This window comes from Carassius gibelio, chromosome B12, assembly GCF_023724105.1.
Source record: "Carassius gibelio isolate Cgi1373 ecotype wild population from Czech Republic chromosome B12, carGib1.2-hapl.c, whole genome shotgun sequence".
NCBI lineage: Eukaryota > Metazoa > Chordata > Actinopteri > Cypriniformes > Cyprinidae > Carassius > Carassius gibelio.
In genome coordinates, this window is record NC_068407.1 from 13,735,567 (window position 1) to 13,757,805 (window position 22,239).

At 36.7% G+C, this 22,239-nt stretch overlaps 1 protein-coding gene across 1 annotated transcript in view; it reads right to left on the bottom strand.

Annotated features, from left to right (window-relative positions):
• Nucleotides 1-3,338: 3,338 nt before the first annotated feature.
• LOC127969550 (inactive rhomboid protein 1) overlaps nt 3,339-22,239 on the bottom strand; it is a 30,866-nt gene continuing 11,965 nt past the window's right edge. The window contains exons 2-18 of the mRNA XM_052571603.1: nt 19,953-20,100; nt 19,711-19,853; nt 13,584-13,797; nt 13,179-13,385; nt 11,835-11,957; nt 11,266-11,429; nt 10,930-11,181; nt 10,722-10,833; nt 10,561-10,635; nt 9,704-9,865; nt 9,532-9,626; nt 9,382-9,445; nt 9,187-9,281; nt 5,972-6,047; nt 5,665-5,765; nt 5,360-5,513; nt 3,339-4,102 (exon numbers count right to left, since the gene is read on the bottom strand). Coding sequence (XP_052427563.1) covers nt 3,683-4,102; nt 5,360-5,513; nt 5,665-5,765; nt 5,972-6,047; nt 9,187-9,281; nt 9,382-9,445; nt 9,532-9,626; nt 9,704-9,865; nt 10,561-10,635; nt 10,722-10,833; nt 10,930-11,181; nt 11,266-11,429; nt 11,835-11,957; nt 13,179-13,385; nt 13,584-13,797; nt 19,711-19,853; nt 19,953-20,072 — 2,577 coding nt within the window. The 5' untranslated portion in view covers nt 20,073-20,100 and the 3' untranslated portion in view covers nt 3,339-3,682. The remainder of the gene's footprint in view (nt 4,103-5,359; nt 5,514-5,664; nt 5,766-5,971; nt 6,048-9,186; nt 9,282-9,381; nt 9,446-9,531; nt 9,627-9,703; nt 9,866-10,560; nt 10,636-10,721; nt 10,834-10,929; nt 11,182-11,265; nt 11,430-11,834; nt 11,958-13,178; nt 13,386-13,583; nt 13,798-19,710; nt 19,854-19,952; nt 20,101-22,239) is intronic.

A 22,239-nucleotide genomic window follows, 5' to 3' on the forward strand; every position in this document is an offset into this window, starting at 1 on the left:
TCATGAGATGCCTTTGAAAATTGTGTTGAACAACTGGGGGGCCTTAAAGTCAAAAAGGTTGAGAATTACTAAACTAATACATAGTGGGGTCCCAAAGAGACCACTTTGTGATCTATATGAAACTATATAACTATATGAAATGCTTCACACGAACCTGTGGAACTGCAATTGTGTACTTGAGGATTTGTAATGAATCTAAAAGATATCAAATAAGAGAAAGAGAGTTTTGAACCCTACCGTATTATATGCTTAAATATGACAGCAAGACCCTTATGTTCATATTTTGTTCCTGGAGTCAATTGATGAAGTACTATTGAAGAAAACTAATGAGGATGTACTAAAACAGAAATCAAGGAGATTAAAGAGGGATTGATGGAGAGAGACATCTAGAATATTCGTGAGCAGCCCGCTAATCAGCAAATAGCTGTTATGCACAATTGAAGTAGCCGGATTAGAGGATCCCCTGCATGCTGATTCGATTCTGATCAATGACTTGCGATATGGCCCTCTTACCCTAAAATTACCATCTCTATAGGCCAGCGGACAGAGAGGCTGGGGGCTGGGGGAGAGATGGCTAATTTCCTCTCAAGTGCCTGTGTGGGGTTTGATGTATAGAGCTGCTAAAAAGATCTGATTGCAGTGCTTCCCTCAGCTGCTCCTTTGTCCTTATCAGAATCAGGGAAGGAGCAGAAGGGTCAGCGAAGAAGTTAAAAACGCATGCGATGACATGGAATGCTAGGAACTGTTCCTTGTGACAGATCTGAGACTTAAATATGCAGTCCAGAGCCCAACGCACACATTAATTAGTTCGATTTTAATTACCATCTCTGCTAAACTAACACTGGGTTTGCTTGTTGTGTTTGCTACATTAGGAAAACGGGGGATGGGAGAGTTGTAATTAGCATAGCTCACAATAGAGAAGCCTTTTTCTCGTTATTTGTGTTTACAGGAGGTGGAGTAGAGATGTTGGACCGTAAAGATGGAGCTCCATTAATGCAGTGCTGCGCTCTCTAGACTGCCGCAGATCCTTCAGGATGATGGCAGGCAGCGTGGCACGCGCAATCCGTGACCCACCCCCACACACTTACAGCACAAAGAGCTGCCAATCATCCTCTGTCACAGATGAGTATGCAAACACATGCAGCTGTGTGAAGAACAGGCATGTGTGTGCACGTGGCAGGGCTCTGGGTCCGTAAAACCATGTTTCTTGCCAAATGAAAATTCATTCATTAATATATCTCTAATAGGCCATACTATTTTGAAACTCAGCTGGGGACAGTTTAGATGTGACATGTAGTTTCCATTCATATCAACACAATCAAATTCATAGACTCTTCTACAAAACATAGTGAGTTGAATTGCTGTATACTGTGTAAACAGACAACTTCCTTCTAAGGGAGCGTCTTTTTGATCCAGCAACACTTACAGTTGACATTGTTTCCACAAAGTGAACAGAGGCATGACTCACAATTGATTTCAATAGACCTTGTCATTAGCATTTTGCTAAGCTAACACTACAACACTGTAATTTTTTTTATTTTTAACGCCAATAACCCTCAAAAATAATTATTTGGTAACACTTGCATAGGAACCAATTCTCAATATTAACTAGTTGCTTATTATAAGCATACATGTTACTTACTAGCATACTGGCTGTTTATTAGTATAAAGCACATTCTCAATGACCATATTCTACATGATTAATGCCCAATTCCTTAAACTTAAAAACTACCTTACTAGCTATTAATAAATAATAATTAAGAGTTTATTGAAGCAAAGGTTGTACTTAGTTAGTTAACAGTAAGAACTGGACCTTAAAATAAATATTATTTTTAATTATAAAGGCATACTTCTTTTCATACAAACCTATTTAGTAGTCTATAAGTTTATTTTACAAATAATGCCATTCAAAAGTTGGTAAGATTTTTCTTTTGTTTGTTGGAATATATATAAAATATATACTATATATATATATATATATATATATATATATATGCCAAGTGCTTAATTTATTTGATGAACATTAAAACGGTATTGCATTTGATGTAATTTTATATTTATATTTCAAAGATGAATTTTCAGCAGCCATTATGTGTCTTTAGTATCACGATTTTTCAGAAAACATTCATCTAACGATTTGGTGTTTAAGAAACATTTCTTATTATCCATGTTGGAAATGGTTGTGCTATTTAATATATATATATATATATATATATATATATATATATATATATATATATATATATATATATGTATATATATATATATGTATATATATATATATATATATATATATATGTATATATATATATATATATATATATATATATATATATATATATATATATATATATATATATATATATATATATATATATTAAATAGCACAACCAAAAGTTTGGACACACCTTCTCATTCAAAGAGTTTTCTTTATTTTCCTGACTTTGAAAATTGTAGATTCACACTGAAGGCATCAAAACTATGAATTAACACATGTGGAATTATATATGGAATTATATACATAACAAAAAAGTGTGAAACAACTGAAGATATGTCATATTCTAGGTTCTTCAAAGTAGCCACCTTTTTCTTTGATTACTGCTTTGCACACTCTTGACATTCTCTTGATGAGCTTCAAGAGGTAGTCACCTGAAATGGTCTATTCAACAGTCTTGAAGGAGTTCCCAGAGAGATGCTTAGCACTTGTTGGCCCTTTAACCTTCAGTCTGTGGTCCAGCTTACCCCTAAACCATCTGGATTGGGTTCAGGTCCGGTGACTGTGGAGGCCAGTTCATCTGGCGCAGCACCCCATCACTCTCCGTCTTGATCAAATAACCCTTGATGCCTTCAGTGTGACTCAACAATTTTTCTACAACATAAAAATTACTATATATATATATATATATATATATATATATATATATATATATATATATATATATATATATATATATATATATATATATATATAAAAATATATAGTATTTTTAATGTATTTATTAGTGTTAATGTCTTAATATGCTTTAATGAATAGATTTAATAAATGTCTCTAAGATTATTATACTTTTTTAACTTGATTTTTAACATTTTACTATCAAAAGCATTTTAGCATAGAAATTAACTTGTTGCAAGTCATTATGAGATTGCTTTGTCCACAAAGAACACAGTGATCCTGCCCTATAAATCAGCATAATTATGTTGCTTCCTATTTGGAACATACATTGAGTTGGGGGCAGCACATATGAGATGCAAATGAGCATCATTTTTTTGTATTTATAGTATATAAACTCACAATATCCTACTATTTTAAGTATCAAAAAGACAAGAAAAAGGCAGACTTTGAGATTTTGTCACATTGTATTTTGTGTTACATGTGATCAGGTAGCTAAAACACTACCGAACATTACCACTGTAGTAGCACTACACACAGGTTGGCCCTCAAAAGTGATCTTGTAGGATATGGCAGTAGCTGGTACTGAGTAAAAAGGCACGACTGGCATAATTATTATGGTTCCCTCCTGGGGTGGGCTCTTCTCTGAGCCAAAGAAATTAAAAACAATCAAACTTTCTTTAAAAAAGCACATTATATAAAAAGATTGTGTGTTGTAAGTCAAAGAGGCTGTAATCAAATCAATCCAGGCCTGCAGAAAGATCTCCATTCTAGCCCTTCTTCTGCAAGGCCTCAGTGGAGGTGAGCATTGAGGTCGTATTTCTCACAGAACTTGTCTGTCAGCGGGATGCAGGTGAGAAGCTCACACCACTCGCACTTGACAGGGTAAACGTAGAAGAGCACGACGAAGCCGGAGAAGATGCCCAGGAAAAGAGTAAGTGCCACTAGAATCTGCAAACGTTTGCGGTACATGTCCATACGGCCGAAGCTGATGTAGGGCAGGAAGGCGAAGGAAAGGAAGAAGCCTGAGACAAAGCCACAGATGTGGGCGAAATTATCTATCCAGGGCAGCAGGCCGAAGGCGAAGAGGAACAGCACGATGCATGAGAGCTTGATGAAGGCCCTCCATGGCCGTGCCAAGATCTGCCAGCTCTGGAACAGCTCCACAAACAGACAGGCCAGGATGCCAAATTGAGAACCAGCCGGACCCACCTGGCATTAGAAGAGTAGAAGAGCAGTTACTATCATGTTTTATCCACATAGAGCAGTGGTCTGAAACTCAAAAAACCTGGGGGATGGTAACTACGTGGTTAGGCATCTGAGTTTGTCTACTTCGCTTCGATATAGCATGTGAAAAACAGTATATTAAATGAGTCGAAATATGCAAGGGTGACATTCTACTTCTGCCAAATGTGCATCCGATTGAGAATTTACTATGCCATGTGTTTCTGTGACTCAACAGACATCAAAAATCACATGCCAATTCCAACATTATATATTGTTATGTGTATATAATCATACATGTGTATCATACAACATACATTAATAACAATCAAGAAGCAAGTAAGCCATCAAATAAAGTTCATAGTCATTACACAATTTTAAAACAGCAATTGTAACACCGCATGCATTCATTTTTCAACTGATCCGAGTTGTTTTCATCATCTAGGTTACAAATGCATATTGACATCTGTTTTCTCCATCTGTGGGACCTATTCTCACTAATTGCTTATTAGCATGTCTATTTTTGACATATTGGCTGTTTATTAATACTTATTGGGGCAAAAGTTGTAGTTCATTTTTTTTTAAATAGCGAGTATTGGACCTTAAAATGAAATGTGACGCAATGTTTTTGAAAGCAGTGCTCATCTGCAATATTGTGAAATTTTGTTACTATTTAATATAACTTTTGTTTTTTAATAAATTGTATTCCTTGGATGGTAAAGCTGAATTTTCAGCAGCCATTACTCCAGTCTTCAGTGTCACATGACCCTACATAAATCATTCTTAGATGCTAATTTGGTGACCATTAAACATGTCTTATTAATATCAATGTGACAATAAAAAAGCTTCTTAATTTTTTTTTTTTGTGGAAAATGTAATGCTTTTTTTTTCATCTTACAGAAAGTTAGAAAGGACAACATTTATTTGAATTTTATTAGAAATCTTTTATAAATATAAACATATAAGTGGATTATAATATCATTAATGTCCTTTATGAAGTTTATGTAGCGTTTGATCAATTTAATGCTTCCTACATAACAAAAAAATATTAATATCTTCCATTTTAAGCAGCCATTTATTTTTATTTTTATGTATATGCTGTATTATAATCTTAAGGAAAACTATTTAACAATAAATGTCAATGCAGAAAGTAAGAAATGATATGCATTGCTAACATTCTGTTTTAAATGATTTCATGACTGAATGTGAGGAGTTTAAGACCCCTAATCCAGACTCGTCCTGTACCTCTGCTCTGTACGGTAAGAAGATGGCACTGGCGAGGTTTCCTGTAATCCCACTGAGGATATAGATAATGGAGATTCTCAGCCAGCCCGCTAGCTTCTCCAAATCCCTCAAAATGGTCATCTGGAAGCACACAGACACCAGGCAGTGCAGAATCCTGCAGAGACAGGAAGAGACTTACGCCATCAATCAAACACAGCTTTACCATTGTCAAGAAAGTTCAGTCAGGATAAGTAATCTGACACTGCATTTTATTTATTGCGAAATTCACAATAGGCCCCCTGCAACGGATCACGCTTCCTACTCACCCAGCGTGCAGGAAGAGAGAGAGCCAGAGCCGATAGAACTGGTCTGGGATCTCTGGGTTCAGGAACGGCAGGAGGCCACACACATCATCCATGCAATGAACCTGGGAGCAGATAATCGTTTTATCCATAATTACACAAATTACAACTTATAGCTAAAGGTCTGCTCACTCTTATTACAGGCACTGGTACAGCTTTAGGTCTTTACACCCCCTGCTGGCAATTCATAAACCTGCACTACTGCTCCTCATGACAAATGAACAGAATGTATAGATCTCTACTTACATGTCAACAGGTAATGCTCACTGACCTGGGAACACAGTGTGGCCTCCTCGTGGAAGTATCCCTTCATGAAGTTACAGTACTCTCTTGATGTAATCTCACACCTGTGCAAATCACAATTCACATTTAAAGGGATAGTTCAACCATACCTGAAAAATCTGTTAGTGTTTAATTACCCTCATGTCATTGCAAACCATTGTTAGTCTAGACTTATAAAGAAATCCAAATGAATCAATGTTTGATCCAAATCTTTTGAAGAGGTGCAGTGTGGTCATTTTTGTATGATGAACAGATTTAATTTAGGCTGTTATTCACATATAAATACAATAACAGAGCAACTCACATATGGTGAACACAGAAGACTGTGGATGCCTACCTTCTGCCATTCCATTTTTACCACTGTGTATGTACACATGCTTAAAATTATTGTTCCTCATATAAAGTGATTATATCTCTTCACAAGACTTGGATTAAACCTTTCATTTCACATGGATCCATTTTGTAGACTTTTTGCATCTAAGTTGTGGCTACTTTCAATGGACAGAAACCTTCCAGGTTTAATATATATATATATATTTGTGTTTCTAAGATTAACCAAAGTCCACAACATAAGGGTGAGTAAATTCTGATAATAATTTTTGGGTAAACTATCCCTGTAAGGACTTTAATTTCTAAAGGGCACAAACATAAAATATGTAATATACTGTTGTATGATTTTGATCGGCACATCCAGAAGTGACAGACACGTGACTTTAAGAGCTGGCAGCTATGCCGATACAACTGACACAATAATAATGGTTGTGTTTTTTATTAAATAATACATTTTCAAAGATGTAGTCACAGCAGAAGTCTTTTATTTTGGAGAAGGTAGACTAATACGAACATATTACAATATGTATATGTATATGAATATGTATATGAACATATACAGTATGTTTAAAAGCAATAGTACTGAATAAATAACGGTCTGTTATTAAATGCGTTACACATCTATATGCCTTCAGGCACCGGCATATTAGATGCCCCAACATACTGGATCTTGTTCCACAATTTTTTCACATGGCATAATCCACTGACACAAGACACGTTTTTGTGACATATGCCACAAGATGTAAAACCACTTCACGTTAATACCACTACTGCATGACCCTCGTCAGCCCCCGCCAGTACATGCTTTAACCATCGGGTGTCCAACAGCATCTTTCTCATTCAAAACTACTCATGTTTTTAGACAGAACACATTTTTTGCAAGAAACAGAAACAAATTTTTAAAGGTTGGGGTGAAGACGTTGTCGGTCAAACGCCCTAGTGGGCGGGCCTTGGCCAATGAAAGCTGCCATAAATAAAAGGCTTGGCTACATGAGACTAGTGAGCGCAGTGATCATTTTATATCCTTATTTTATATTGTACCTGTTATCAATCTTTGTTATTATTATTAATACACTACAATACACTGCTGGTTACACTTTATTTTAAGGTGTCTTTGTTACAGTGTAATTATACATTATTACTCATATACAAGTACTGAGTAATATTAATTTAATACACGTACTTACTGTATGGTTTGGTTTAGGATCATGGTTTGGCTTCGGGTTACTTGAACATAATTATGCATAATTAATTGTTCTTATAATAATAAGTACATGTAACGTGTAACAAGGACACCTTAAAATAAAGTGTTACCAAAAATTCGGTAGCACTTTATTTTACAGTCCTGTTCCTCATGTACATACTATGTACTTATTAAATTAATTACAATAACTATGTAATAACTAGGTACTAACCCTGAACCTACCCCTAAACCTAACCCTACCCCATGTAGTTACCTTGTATTACCAGAACTTTCTTAGATAAATAAAGTGTAAGTACACTATAAGTACATGTTAGTACTGTAAAATAAAGTGCAACCAAAAATTCTTAAATCAAGATGAGTTTACTAGCAAAATGACAAGATATTAAGGGCCCTATCTTGCACCAAGCGCAATTGACTTTGTACACCGACGCATGTGTCATTCCTATTTTGCACCTGCGCAAAGCGTGCTTTTCCCTCCACAGAAGCACGTCGCTAAACTAGTGAATGAACTTGCGCTCCCTGGGCGGTTCAGCGCAAAAAAGGAGGCGTGTTCCGGCGCAAACAATCCCTGGTGCTATTTTGCTGTTCCATTAAACAATTGCGCCACTGACCAGAAAAAACCTAGTCTAAAGTCAGTGGCGCGTTGCGCGTTGTTCCTTATGCTATTTTAAGGGCGCATGCTTGACCATAATGTATAGCGTGCACAACGCGCATACACTTTGCTCATGTAATCTACACAGATGCAACAGTTATTTTTGCAAATCATAAACTGTTACACTAAAAAATATTAACACATGAGATGACGGAAATCATTGTGGTGTGCCACGAAGATGTGAAAAAATAGGCATAAATCTAGCTTACAAATTATTCAGGCTAATTGTAGTAATTAAGGATCAGACATGTTTGAGGTCATATATGTATATAAGGACATCTGACAAATTGGTTTGTCCGTCAGGAACCAGGAAAAAAAAATCGATGAAACAATTGTGGCTATTTCCTCCCACGCCTGTTTAACCGACGCTATTTTGGGTGGGTTTCTCCCATCCCCATACAACACACCTTCTCTGTCTTTCACTGCTCTTACAAGAACATCAGTCTCCTCGGCTGTGAACCGCTCCTGGCGTGCGCCTGGTAAATACGCCATAATAATAGCAATCCATAATGGAACTTGCGCACCTGCTTTTAAAGGGAATGTTGGATGACGCTCTGATTGGTTTATTTCACGTTACGCCCAAACCACACCTATGAATAATGAAGCTACTTCAGACCAACCCATTTTAGATTTGCGCCGGGCGCAAGAGCCATTTATCCCGCCGGGAAAATAGCAACAGCGCCGAGACCCGCCCACAAAGTTACTTGCGCTTCGCGCTTTGACACTTGCGTTTCAGATCGTTAAAATAGGGCCCTAAGTCTTTTTTCCTGAGGGGGAAAAAAATTCTAACATCTGGTTTTACATAAAACAAGTAAATGATCTACCAGTGGGTTATCTAAAATACTCTTATAACAAAATTAAGAAAGAAGACTAAATATCTTATGTCATTTTGCTTATCTAGTAAATGCATCTTGCATTTTTTTGTATCTTAACTAGACACAAGACAAAAATACTAAGTAAGATAAGTCTTTTTACAGTGTATCTCATGGCGTAATGGGTGTCAGCCGGTGTTCCTCACCTTCCTTTGGTTCCGATGCAGCAGGGTCTGCCAGTGATGACACAATCAATGTGTGGCAGGTTAGTGTGATTCCCTGTGCTGTACCTGGTGCATATCTGAGCGAGGAACAACAGTACACTGTAACAGTATTACATTGAAACAAACAAAAATGACGTTGTGGTCATTGTTGGCCCCCGGACACTGTAGCAAACTCACCGGCCACTCAGTGATGTCATCAGGCCACTCGTGAGGAGTAACCGAAGCAGGCTCCAGACAAATCCTAAAGGTATAAATATGGTAAATAAGATAATCAAATCCACAGGCGATGTGAACGGGTAAAATGATCAAAGAGGGTTATAACTGTACCTGGGGTCTTGATGGCACACAGAGCCATACTGATACACTTTCCCCTTTGGAACACTTTGGTGCTGAGGCCACTTTACCCATAATGCCAGTGTACTCTGAGAACATTATAGGGACATTTGTGTAAACATAGGTTGACATTAATGTCACTATGTGAGGTCATACAGGAACTGACCGAGCACTCCTCCTGAGAGGTCTGCAGGCAGCCTGATTGGTCATTGCGGACGCAGCAGGCCGACTGCCGCTCACTGTCCTTCTTCTCCTGAATGAGCTGGTGCACCTCCTGATCCTGACGCATACAGGGGGAGAACTTAGCCCCGAGGTGAATCAGCGCCTCCTGTAGGCCACCAACAAGAACTGCATATTAGGCAAGCGCATAATGGGAACATACTAAACTCAATAAACTCGAAAAATTGTATTCTATAATAATAATATATATTCATATTTTCAATTTTCATTTTAGTTAACTAATTTCTTGCTTTTGTAGCAATTAATGTTTATTTTTATTTATAAATATTTCTATTTAGCTTTATTTTTATTCCAGTTCTAATTTCAGTCATTTTAGAAGCTTAAACTTTATATATTTAGAATATTTCACTATTTTTAAGTTTCATTTCACTAACCAAAATAATTTGTAACTGGTTTAGTATCAGTTAAGAACATTGTTTATCCAAGATTATTCAAAACAGTATTTTATAGCCTAATAACTAATGTTCAAAATATTTCACATGCAATTAATGCCTCATACACATTTTCCTTTTAAAGAAAATTTGTTTTTGAAGTTTATGATGACTGGAAAAAAAAAGATTTATTGTGTTTGAATATGGATGTAGCAAAACGATTAGTTTGAAAATAAATCACAAAGGCCCCTTACCATGGTACATCTATCAACATATGCAAATACTCTCATAAAAGCCTTATCGTTTTTAGTTTAACTCTTTCAAATAATTCCTTTCGCCATTTCTTAACTGTATTCCATAACATCTACTTTTTTCACTTTTAGTGACCATGTGAAGCAATGTATATATTTACCGAGCTTGGTCCAACCCAGAAATTTTCTTGCTGCATGAATTTGACGTTTTCATAAACTCCTTTGTTTCGCAAGACCTACAACAGATGACATAATCTGTTAAACACACCGTATTAAACAGAAGTCCAGTGTAACAAAACCAAATACACATGGTTTTACTTACAGAATCAACGGTCTCATGTTGTGAAAAACCCACTGGTGCAATGCCGTAGATGGAAACTGCCAATATGGTAATCAGCAAATGGACAAAGGTGATCCAGTAAGTGAAGAAAGGCCTGTGGGATAAAAAAACACCACTTCATCACCCTGTACAGGATACTGTATATCAAGCATTTTAAAAAGGCTCCCATTCACAATAGTGTTGTAAATACCTGTGGTCATTCATGTCTTCTATCTGTTTCTTCACATAGCTGTCGATGCGTTTACGGTAGGTGCGGTTGGTCAGTCGGCCCACCATGCCAAGCCCATAAGGACGCTTCTCAGTGGCAAAGAGTTTCTTAACAGGTACAGTAATGCGCTGTCCACGCCGCTCACCACTCACACTCACCACTTCCTGCCGTAACCGCACTTTAGGCTGTATCAGAGCACCATCCTTTCCCTTACGCCATCCCCTCTCAAGAGGCCTGAACAGAGATGAGGAGTCCACTTAAAAGCATTCAGAATGATCTAAAGCTCAAACATGTTTTTCATGTGTGCATGTGACTCACAGCATAAGATGGCTCCGCTCTAGTTCTGTCCTCTCTAGGGCACTGCCTGTCAGGTCTCTCTCATCTCCAGCTCTACTGGCATCAGTTTCTTTAATGGCAGCTTCAGAAGGAGACTCAAACACCTCGTCTGCGTACGTGGACAGCTCTTCATGTGCAAGCCCATCCTAAAGTGACAGAATGGCTACATTGGCTACATGCAATGGATTCAATGAAGTGTGCAACAAAGATAATAGCTTAAGTGTGTCATGTTTTCAGATGCTAAAATAGTTTCCCAGCCATTTTCCATAATTTTTTTGTTATTTTAAAAATAAACAAAAAAAAAAACTAACTGAAACTGAAAAACCAAATCATTAAAAATTTACAAGAAATAACTAAATTTAGAAATGTTGCTTTGGCAACTAAGTTGAAATATTAAAATTACTTAAAACCACATGATAATACACACACACACACACACACACAAATAAATGAACACTAATACTAATAACATTAAATAAATATATCAACCCCTAGGTGGCAGCACCGAGACGGTCTGGGTCGTAAACTTCAGGTCTTGTATTTATTTTCACCTTGGCAAAGAAGGAGGTGTCCAGTTCATCTGGGAAATCCACAGTGTCCTCATCCAGAAAACTAGCTGTGGCGAAACTCCGCCGATGCACTCTCCGAGAGGCACCGTCCCGCAGAGAGCGTCCCTAAAACCACCGTAATCTTTACAATCATCCTCATTAACAGCATCATGCTTACTACTATGCTCAGTGTTTATATAATGAATAGAAATGAACACAACAACTGTGAAATTAAATATCTTATGTTATACATCACAAACAATGGGTAAGAGCCTAATGTCCTTTCCAGAGCAGCTGTGCTTCTTCTGTGGCCAAGCAGGGGATTACCTCAAACGGCTCCAGAATATTCTATCAGACTAACAACTGAACATTCCAGTGGAATTATCATAGCCATCTGTTAGCGTGGTTCCCGGCCTAGAGCCTGGTCATCTGGGCTCAGGCACTAAATGGAACTGGGCCAAATCCACAGCCAACAAGTCAAGCCAGAGATAAACTTTTACATAACAGATTATATGGGGGAGGGTAATATTTATTGCAATCTTTACAAGGACGTCAAAGTGAGCCTCGGAAGTAATCTATGATAATCACCACGGCTGGGTTTATTGGATGTCCGATGCCTTGTTCCAACGGCATTCACGTCACTTTGACATTAGGGGCTTGAGCTAAAAGGAGATTTTCGAATTTTAAGGAATGATTATTGACCAAATCAAAAGGTGATTTTTTTTTTTTTTTCAGCAAATGTCAGAAATTAAATCTGTCGCTTTATCCTGTTGTCTGTTCCTGTCTGAGAACTTGTTGTGTTCATGTCTGGGGGATGATAATAAAACATGACTTCCCTGGAAATCCCGGAAATGAAATCAGTTTTTGGAGCTATTCTGTTCTATGCAACTAAAGTAGACCATCTAGAATGGTAGAAGTCAGTCGTCCTCAACCTTTATTAATTGAAGGCTACACAAATCAGGCAAAATATTTCCTAAGGGATTTTTGCTTGAATATGACAATTTCCCCCCCCCCCAAAAAAAAAATAACATAAAACTGGGAATGTTAATAATTAAAAAACATTATTTTAAAACAACTCAAATTAATTGTGATTCCAGATAATTCAAGATTCAGATTCAAGGAATAGTTCTTTCAAAAAATTTAATTCTGTCATTAATAAAAATAAAAAAATAAAAATAATAATAATAATTTTATTTAAATTTTAGTATGTATAATTAAATAATTTTAAGTCCCCGTTTGGAAGTTTGCTGAGTCCTTACATTGGGCCCCGTCCCCCTTGTTGAGAACCACTGTTATAAATCATAAAAAATGCAGATGCAACACTGCTGTCTATCTATGGGCTCTTACCTTCACCAGAGCAGCAGCCGCTCTGAAGCCCATTTTGGCTACAGACTCGCGCTTTCGTCTGCGGGGGGGTCGGTTGAAGCCAGAGCGGGAGCTGGTGAAGGAGCACAGGGAGGCGGCGCAGGGGGTGATGGGGGTCTGAGGTATACTAAGACCGTCCACTTCCTCTACGTTACGGAACGCTCGACCCCGAGCCAGCGGGTCTACGATCTACAGACACCAATCACAAAAAGCCTAAACAGTGAGTCACGATCACCCCATCTGTATCCTAAACCACCAGAGTAAATGCTCATGGTAAATTTTAATAGAAGTCTAATGATTTATAGAAATGAAGTGGTTTCAAACAGAACAGTTTAAGCTATTTTGGATTGTACCATTATAAAGAGATCAGTATGTTGTCCAGCCTACCCTCTGCATGCCATGCTGTGCGGGGGGGACGTATAGAGGAGGAGGGGTCTCAGTGCTGGTCATGGAGAGATTGTCTTGACTGGGAAGGTCCATTTCGCGTATCGCCTGAGGCTTCAGTTTGCCGTAGCGCTGGGTACAATGACGAAGGCTCTTCCGCTGCCATTTCTGAGTGGCATCCACATCATTGCTGACCCCAAACCAGTCTGCTGTGCCCCTGCAGTCACATTTATTGTTCATTTGAGTAATAGTAAAAAGAACAGTTTCATTACACCATGTGTTCAAATTGAGAGAATGGAGAATCATGATCAAATCCACTGTGTGACCTGAGTAAAGAGTCAAAACATGTCTGAGCTTCTGAATAAACGAACCTCCTGAGAACTCCAAAACAACTGCGGTCGACTGCAATCTCATGAATTAACACGTTTCTAAAGAAAGATTCATGAGTATCTAAAATTAATGGATGAAAACAAATTTTTGATACGGTAAAACCATACTATGATTTTTTTCTGTATTTTTGTTTTGTTAAAAACAAAAACATTTATAAGACACAATAAATTTGTAAAAATAGTGTTCCTGTAGCTCAACTGGTAGAGCGTTGTATTAGCAAGCTAACACAAGGTTGGGGGTTCGATTCCCTGGGAACACATGATAGGTAAAAATTGATAGCCTGAATGCACAGTAAGTCGCTTTGGATAAAAGTGTCTGCTAAATGCATATATATGTTTGATTTTAACTTATTGGTAACTAGTTTGTCTTAAGCATAAATAAATTTAGTGAGTTAAAATAAGTTAAAATAAAACTGATTAAATGCTTATAATTACATTGAATGTTACATTTAAATAAAAAAATGTGGCACAATTAATCAAAATAAAACTGCAATCATGATATAGCTTAGTGCTATTTTCAAATCAATGGCAGCTATTTCATATGGGTCCATAATTATCGAGCATTTATTTTGTTTGATTTTACAAGACAAGTGCAATTTACAACAACACATTTATTTTTATAATTAAAGTAATTCATTACAAAAGTATGCTAATACAAATAATAATTGATCTGTTCACTTGCAGGTCATGTGAGCATTAACCAACATCAAAAAACACAATCATATGACTATATCGTTAAATTATTGAAATATTTACTTACATTTTAAAATTACTCCCTAAGACTTTAAGGGATTTAGCTGACACAAATATTTTAAATACACATTTAATTCAAGATATAATATTCTCTTAATATTGTATGCAATATCGCTTCTCAAATAAACTTAAATAAACTTAAAGTCTTATTTTAAGGATGCTTAGATGTTACATTACTGAAAAACAGTACCCACTAACACACAATCCTGGACAGTGTCTTCAAATGTTTGAAGTGTGTGTAACTGCTGGTAGTACAGTGAGGACATGAGCAGTGTTTAGAGTAAAGGACACATAGTAATAACAGAGTCGGCTGTGCATCATTACAAGGGAGGCCTGCTGAGGGAGGACCTTTTAAGGCATCAGAGGGGGAGTCACCAGCTTAATGTCATCCTCTTTTTGGAAGCATTATTTGAGAAAGAACATTTTCAGTAAAATCAACCAACAAAATAACTCGGACCATTCTGCTAATCCAGTGAATAACTGCAAACTCCTTAACTGTAAGCACTCAATATGGTGATGAAAAAAATCACTGCCGAGCATGTAACTACTATGCACTGAAAGAAAACAAAAACCCATGTTTCATTGGCTTTAGAAGTAAAAAGAAATAAGTAATTGCATATCATAATAATTTGTTGTTTGGAGAAAGCGAACAATATTCGGTGAGATTCATTAATAAAAGTACAACTATTGAAACTAAACCTGACAACAATTAAATAAACCGCATACAACAACTGACCAATCAAAAGCAAGCATTCCATAGCAGTGTGTAACTGAAAAACAACAACAAAAAACAACAACACATAATTAATTAATAAACCAGACACATTGAGATGATCTATAAACCAAACAAGACCATAAACCACACCAATTGACATCCCTACTAAAAAGTACAAACACTTTCCAAATCAAGTTTATGCATTCACAACACAAATTAAACCAATACATTCAATTCAATTAAATTAAAATTTTCTGTTTAAAAAGCTGTCTGTAAAAAAAAAAAGAAAAAAAAACTTGATTAAAAAATATCCACATCACTCATAAAGACACTGTGAATCATTAAAACTATCCATTGCCCTACCTGTCTAACTCATCCCAGGAGGCCAGGAAGGTCATGTCTGAGGTACAGAGGGGGAACGGAAGCCTTCACACTGAGTGAAATATTGGCTTGCCCTTTCTTCTACCCCCTATTTCACATGATGTCATAGAGGCAAACAAGACATTTCCTTGATGTCAGAGTTCAGGCAGAAAACCTGCTACACTCCAAGTAAGTCTGAAGGATCAGCACTTGCTTAAACGCTACATACAGCAGTGATTCATATCCCAACAGAAACTTCACTTTACTCTTGCCGCCTACTCAGATAGTGTTTGAGAAGTGTGTGTAAACACCCAGTAAAATACCAGCTCATCTGACTAAAAAAGAGAGACAGAAAAGAAAGAGAAAGAGAGAGAAGGTAGGGAACATGCCGAAACATGAGATAAGTGTGAGAACTGGGACTAAAAGACTGTTTGCACAATTCAATTATAAGCACTCACACATTCGATGACACACACATCACACAATAATACGTTCTCCTCTATTACAGTCCTTTGCAAATTATTCTTTAAAAAACTCCAGTGGAGGAAATTCAACTTTAAACCCCCTTCATAATCTGACATGAAATTCCCAACATGCACTGTGCACATCAGTGGTTATTACTTGTCAATGACAGAGAGGTGGAGTCCTGGATTTAAATGGGGAGATGGTACAATTACACCCTGTTATAGACCGGGGTTTTTTGATGGTGATGCCCAGGAGGACCCCTAAAAATAAAGAACCCCTTAGTAAAACATAGGCAGCTTCATGTATAAGGAGGACCCACTGTGTAAGATAACATGAAGCATAATATTATCAAGATAAGATGTTTCCTAAATTACTGTTTTCATAATGTTTTTTGAAGATTTTACCAAATAAATAATACATTGTCTCTCTATTATTTAAACTGCCATTCTAGAGTTTGGGGTCAGTATGAATTTATTTATTTTTTAAAGAAATGAATACTTTTATTCAGCAAGAATGCATTAAATTGATCCAAATCCACAGTAAATAATTTTTTTGAAGGATCGTGTGGCAATGAACCCTAGAATAATGGCTACTAAAAAAATATATATTTGTAAATAATTTTATTTAATTATATACATTTACTTTAAATATTAAGTAGTTTGACTTTTTTTACTTTTTTTTTTAAAGTGGAAATATTTTTCATTACATCATATATTTTCTTCCCACTATTACTATTAGATGTATAAAACTTTAAAATAAATAATTTGTTTTATGTCTTACTTGTAGAAACTATGGCTGTAGTGTCAATGCAATTAAAATTAAATGTACTTTTTCTGAAACTGAATGAATCATAATATAGACAAGACAGGACACATTTCCAACCCTGGGACTCCAGAAACCCTCACTGCTCCACTGTGAATCGATACTAGTGGCATCAAACTGTGGATACAAGTTTACATTAATAAGGCATGAGTCACAACCAGCGGCAGAGTTGAAAATAGCCGACAGAGGCCCACATAGCAGCTTTTTCAGCATTGTGAATAATAACACTTTCTGTCATGACATGTTCTTCTCCCACAGCTCAGATATTCCTTTGATGGCAGACACATGGTGGACTCAAGAGCCAATATGCTATCAGTGTATTATCTTAAAACAGAGCCAAACCCATAGACACAGGTGTGAAGGCTTTGATGCGCTCCTGTTTTTGTGCAGAGGAAGAAAGGAGCTCTTTTTCAAGTTTGTGTTGAAGTCTGTGTGTGCTCTGACAGTTTTATGGCTGTTCAGGTAATATGTTATTTTAAATAATTCATTTTAAACTAAGCGTGGGCGAACCAGATTAAAATCTCTTTGAATATTTCCATATATTGTTGAAAACCGCAATTTATTTAAGATTTTTTTTAAGGCAACAAACGCCTGATCCAAACTGATTATTACTTTAAACTATGTGAAAGAGTAAAAAACAAAATTGACTTCAATTCAAGTGGGTCTATATTGGTTTCACAGTACCTGAGGACGATTTGAGGCAGCGACTGACGTCTGGGGGATTCCAGACGGGAGAAACACTGGCCTTTAACCAGAACGGTGCTCATCTGTTCAAAGCGTACCCTCTTCCCCGTGGGACTAGACGGGATGAGGTGAGGAGGATCAGGAAAGGCAGATGAGAAAACAGGGGAAAACAGAAAAGATAGAAAAGCAACCAGTTTAATTACAGAAGAAAAACAGAGCTGGAAAAAAAGAAGCCGACAGGATCATATTAATTGCAGAAAAAAAGCAGTAGAAAGAAGGTTAACAAAGAGAACTGGTTTTGTAAAATATGAGCACAAGAACAGATGCTGAAAAAGAAATGCGCACTTCCAGTCAAAACGAACATAAATACATTAGCGTGATTTACTGCTGTGTCTCCTCACAGTGGGGGACTTCAAGCCATACCAGGAAGATAAAACATCCAAAGCCATTAAGATAAACAGTGCTTGTTACTGGCCGGGAGTCTAGAGAGCAGTCAAGTCAGCGATTTAAAAAAGAATAAGCACGGAGGACAGATACAAAACACGTTCTTGACTTAATTTTTTATTTAGCACCTAAACCGTCATTAATAATGCATTTGCCTTTTAGCTCAGTCACAGCATAAAACTATGGCATTGTATCAGATAGGCTACCAAAAAGCCACTGCTGGAAAATCTAACTGGTCTCCGGTTTTAACTGGTCTCTAATAGTAACTAACCATTAGACCGGATTCAGGAGGTCAAACTTGTTTTTGCATCATAGTGACTGGTTGACCAGCTATAAACACACTTACAAGCGCAAGATGGTGATGATTTCAAGAAGCGATTGATTTATTAAAGACAGCATATGTACCAAATAAAGAATAAACTTCAGAATAAGTTGTGTATCTGTTTCACAAACATCTTTCCCCCGTAGAATAGAAATGGGTCAACGGTTACCAGCAATCTCCTTTTCAAACAGCAAAGCTGCTTGGCATCAAAACAAGGCTTTTACATACAAGACATTAAACATTAAACCTAACATTGAAATAAACAACACTGTGCAATGAGCTACTGCGTCACCTAGCATATGCTAATATACATCTTTGCCATTACATGTGGGTTTGCATGAGTGTATCTGTTTGTTTGGCAGTAAGACAAGATAAATGACTTTTCAGATACCTATTTACATTCCTGCAGGCAAATTAGCTTGTGACCATGACAGAACCCTGACACAAAACACAACTATGTAAAACAGTACATATACACAACAAAGGAATATAAGTGCATTCCTACTGCCAAGACACCGAACTTTAAGTAAGCAAGAAAAATGTAAATGCTATGCCTTTGCGAATCATTGGCTCAACCGATGCAAGTTTTTGAAAACAAATATTTCCCCATGTAAACTACAAAAAAATTCAAATTTGTGAAAACGGTGATGTCATGCACATGCATATTTTGTGTTTAGGTTTGTGGGCAGGCACATAGCGATTCTTCACAAATTGAGATCGCCATCTACTGGCTTGGCATACATAATACAGCATTTTTTGACGCTTTTGCGGATCCGTGAAAACAGGATTGTTTTCACAACGTTGATGTCTGTACGTAAAACTTTTTGAAAACTCAAAGGAAAAAATTTGCCATTTTAAGTACATTGTTGTCATGTAAGCACATATTCTGCATAAACATATTCTACATCAGTAATCCTTCTCAATATCTAAAATTAACAACATCCTTACTAACTATTTATAAGCAGCAAATTAGGAGCTACTGAGCCAAAAGTAGTAGCTAATGGATTGTTGATGGTGAGAATTTTAAAATAAAGTGTGGCCAAAAAGTCCATCATGCTCACCATGGCTGAATGTATTTAATCAAATACTGTGAGATATTATTACAATTTAAAATAACAGTTTTCTATTTTCATATTTCATAGTAGTGTATGTGTGTTTTTGGATGGGCGATCTTACCTTTTGATGGTCTGTGAGATGGAGGGTTTGCGCAGGACCGAGGGTCTCCGGCAGGCGTTGGGATCGACCAGTGGGCATCTGAGCTGGATGTTTTCAGTCGGTACGCTGGCACTCCGCAGGTACAAGCTGTTACGCATGCCGGGCTGTGGTCAATAATGACATATTTTAATGATTTTATTTATTGCATGGAAACACAGGTGAATCAAAATATCTTGAGGAAATGTGTAACATCAAATATCCACCTGGAGAAAGTTATTATGTTCCTCCACAGGGTTCGGGGCGATGGGGATGTCCAGTCTGAGCCAGGGCGGTTTCTTTCTCCGCAGGCTGCTGTTTCTGCTCTCGTCCTCAGCTTCGGCCATGTCTGCCACCCCTTCCCTTACCAGCCAGCTGTAAGATCAGACAGGGTCACATAAACACACAGATATGGGTGAACAATGCACACACACAGCAGCGCTGCCTTACATAAGACACATGCCATGATAATCCGCATTTCCATCTGGTTGATGTGACAGTGTGCTGTCCTCCATTCACACTGCACACAACAGTGTAAAGCTGCATCTGTGCTCTCTGCACTCACACAGTTATTGCTCAGTTGATGTATATTTTCAATGCACCTTCTGACATTAAAATCACTGTTAGAAATAGCAAAGTTTGAAGATATCCATATATGGACAAAACAGTAAATCAAAGAGTCCTATCAAATATACCTTCAGTTTAGCTAAAAATATGAATTATGACAAAAGTGCATTGCCCCAGCTCCTCCAGCAGAGGATGCAAATTCACCTATTATTTCACCGTTTAATAATTTTAACTGTTTGTAGTGTGCTATAGGGACTCCCCTTATTCATTCATTATGAAAAAGCAAGGCAGTTTGTAATGGTATTTTCTCAGAGATGTTGGATGGGGCGGTCATGTCTACTAAAACAAACTTTCTAATCTTGTTGTATTCTATTTTCTTTTCATTTATTATACAATTATAAAAAAAGACCTATGACACTAGCTTGCTCTATTCTTTTTCTATTCTATCTGTTTTCTTTTTATATTATTTAAAAAACTTGCTACGAGTACTGCATTTAAGCTAACTGAGACTTGTTATAGCACTTATATATACCATTGCTTTTTTTGATTGCTTCCATTGTCCTCATTTGTAAGTCGCTTTGGATAAAAGCGTCTGCTAAATGACTAAATGTAATTCATAATATGTTCATAATTATATATGATTTTAATATAGCAATATAATATAAACAATATAATGACAATATAATGACAATATAATTTTCATTAAACTCATATTTAATACAAATCAATTTTGAAATCAGAAAATATAGAAGAAACTAATAAAGAATATTTTTTATTTTACATTACAATCTTGTATTACACTAAAATAAATCTAGGCACACTCATTGTAACAGCTCGTGTCGTCAAATGAAGGGTGCCAGACGAAAATCCAAAGTAGGTTTTAATGATAACAAGGGCAAAGAACAAACACATAAAGAACTTTACTTTACTTTACGCTACATTACTTTAAGGACCGACAAACTGAACTAAACAGACTGGTTTTTAAACACAAAGGAAGTAATTAGAAGCACAGAAATCAAAGCCTTTTTCGAATCAGCTTACAAGTTTTTTTATTTTATTTTTTATATCCGTGGCTGAATGCTATAGAAAGACTGTAATATCATTACCGACCCCACTGACTTTATTTAAAATGACTTCCTCCAAAAGATCCTGAAACATCAGCCAAAAGCGCTATCTAACACCTCTTGACAAGCCCCTCTCAGTGACTACAGTATGGATCATGAAGCATAGCACAAACACAAATAATGAACAGCACTTCTTGCTCACGAAAACAAGTGCATCTGCTTCTACGAAAAGTTAAACATAATCTTTCAAATAACATTCCTGTTATCACATAAACAAAAGGAAATCCCACCACATCCTACTGCAGACCACATTTGTAACCAAACAAACTTTCAGGATTGGGCAAAAGGTAAGCACTAACCCTTATAAACCAACATATTTAAGCTTTCCTTTATACTTATCAATATGCAGTATTTCAGAGAACTAATTCATGTGTTGACTTTATTGTGTATTTGGAGCACATTTTAGAGCATGGCATGTGACAACTGGCAAAAGATTAGCTTGCTAACAGATACAACCCCATAAATACTAGTTCTTGATTTATACAGTATATATATTGTATTTTCAAGAACTGGTAGACTTGCTTCTACACAGCGACTTACTAAAAACCAGCACAGAAAAAGAAACAAGAAAACAAGATCTTCCCAGAAATCCACTTGAATGCAGTTACCTAATTTCTAGTACCATATAAAGAGTTTCCGCTCAAAGCTGTTTGCAAGTAAACTGCAATAAAAACACTCTTAACTGGCATGAATCTGACCTGATACACGTCTCCCAGCGAACACTTCGCATTATATAAATCAGAACTGTTCAGAGGACTAAATAATACAATGGAAACTCTCGAAAAAATGATGATGTAAAATGTGGTTCACTTTGGTTATACTG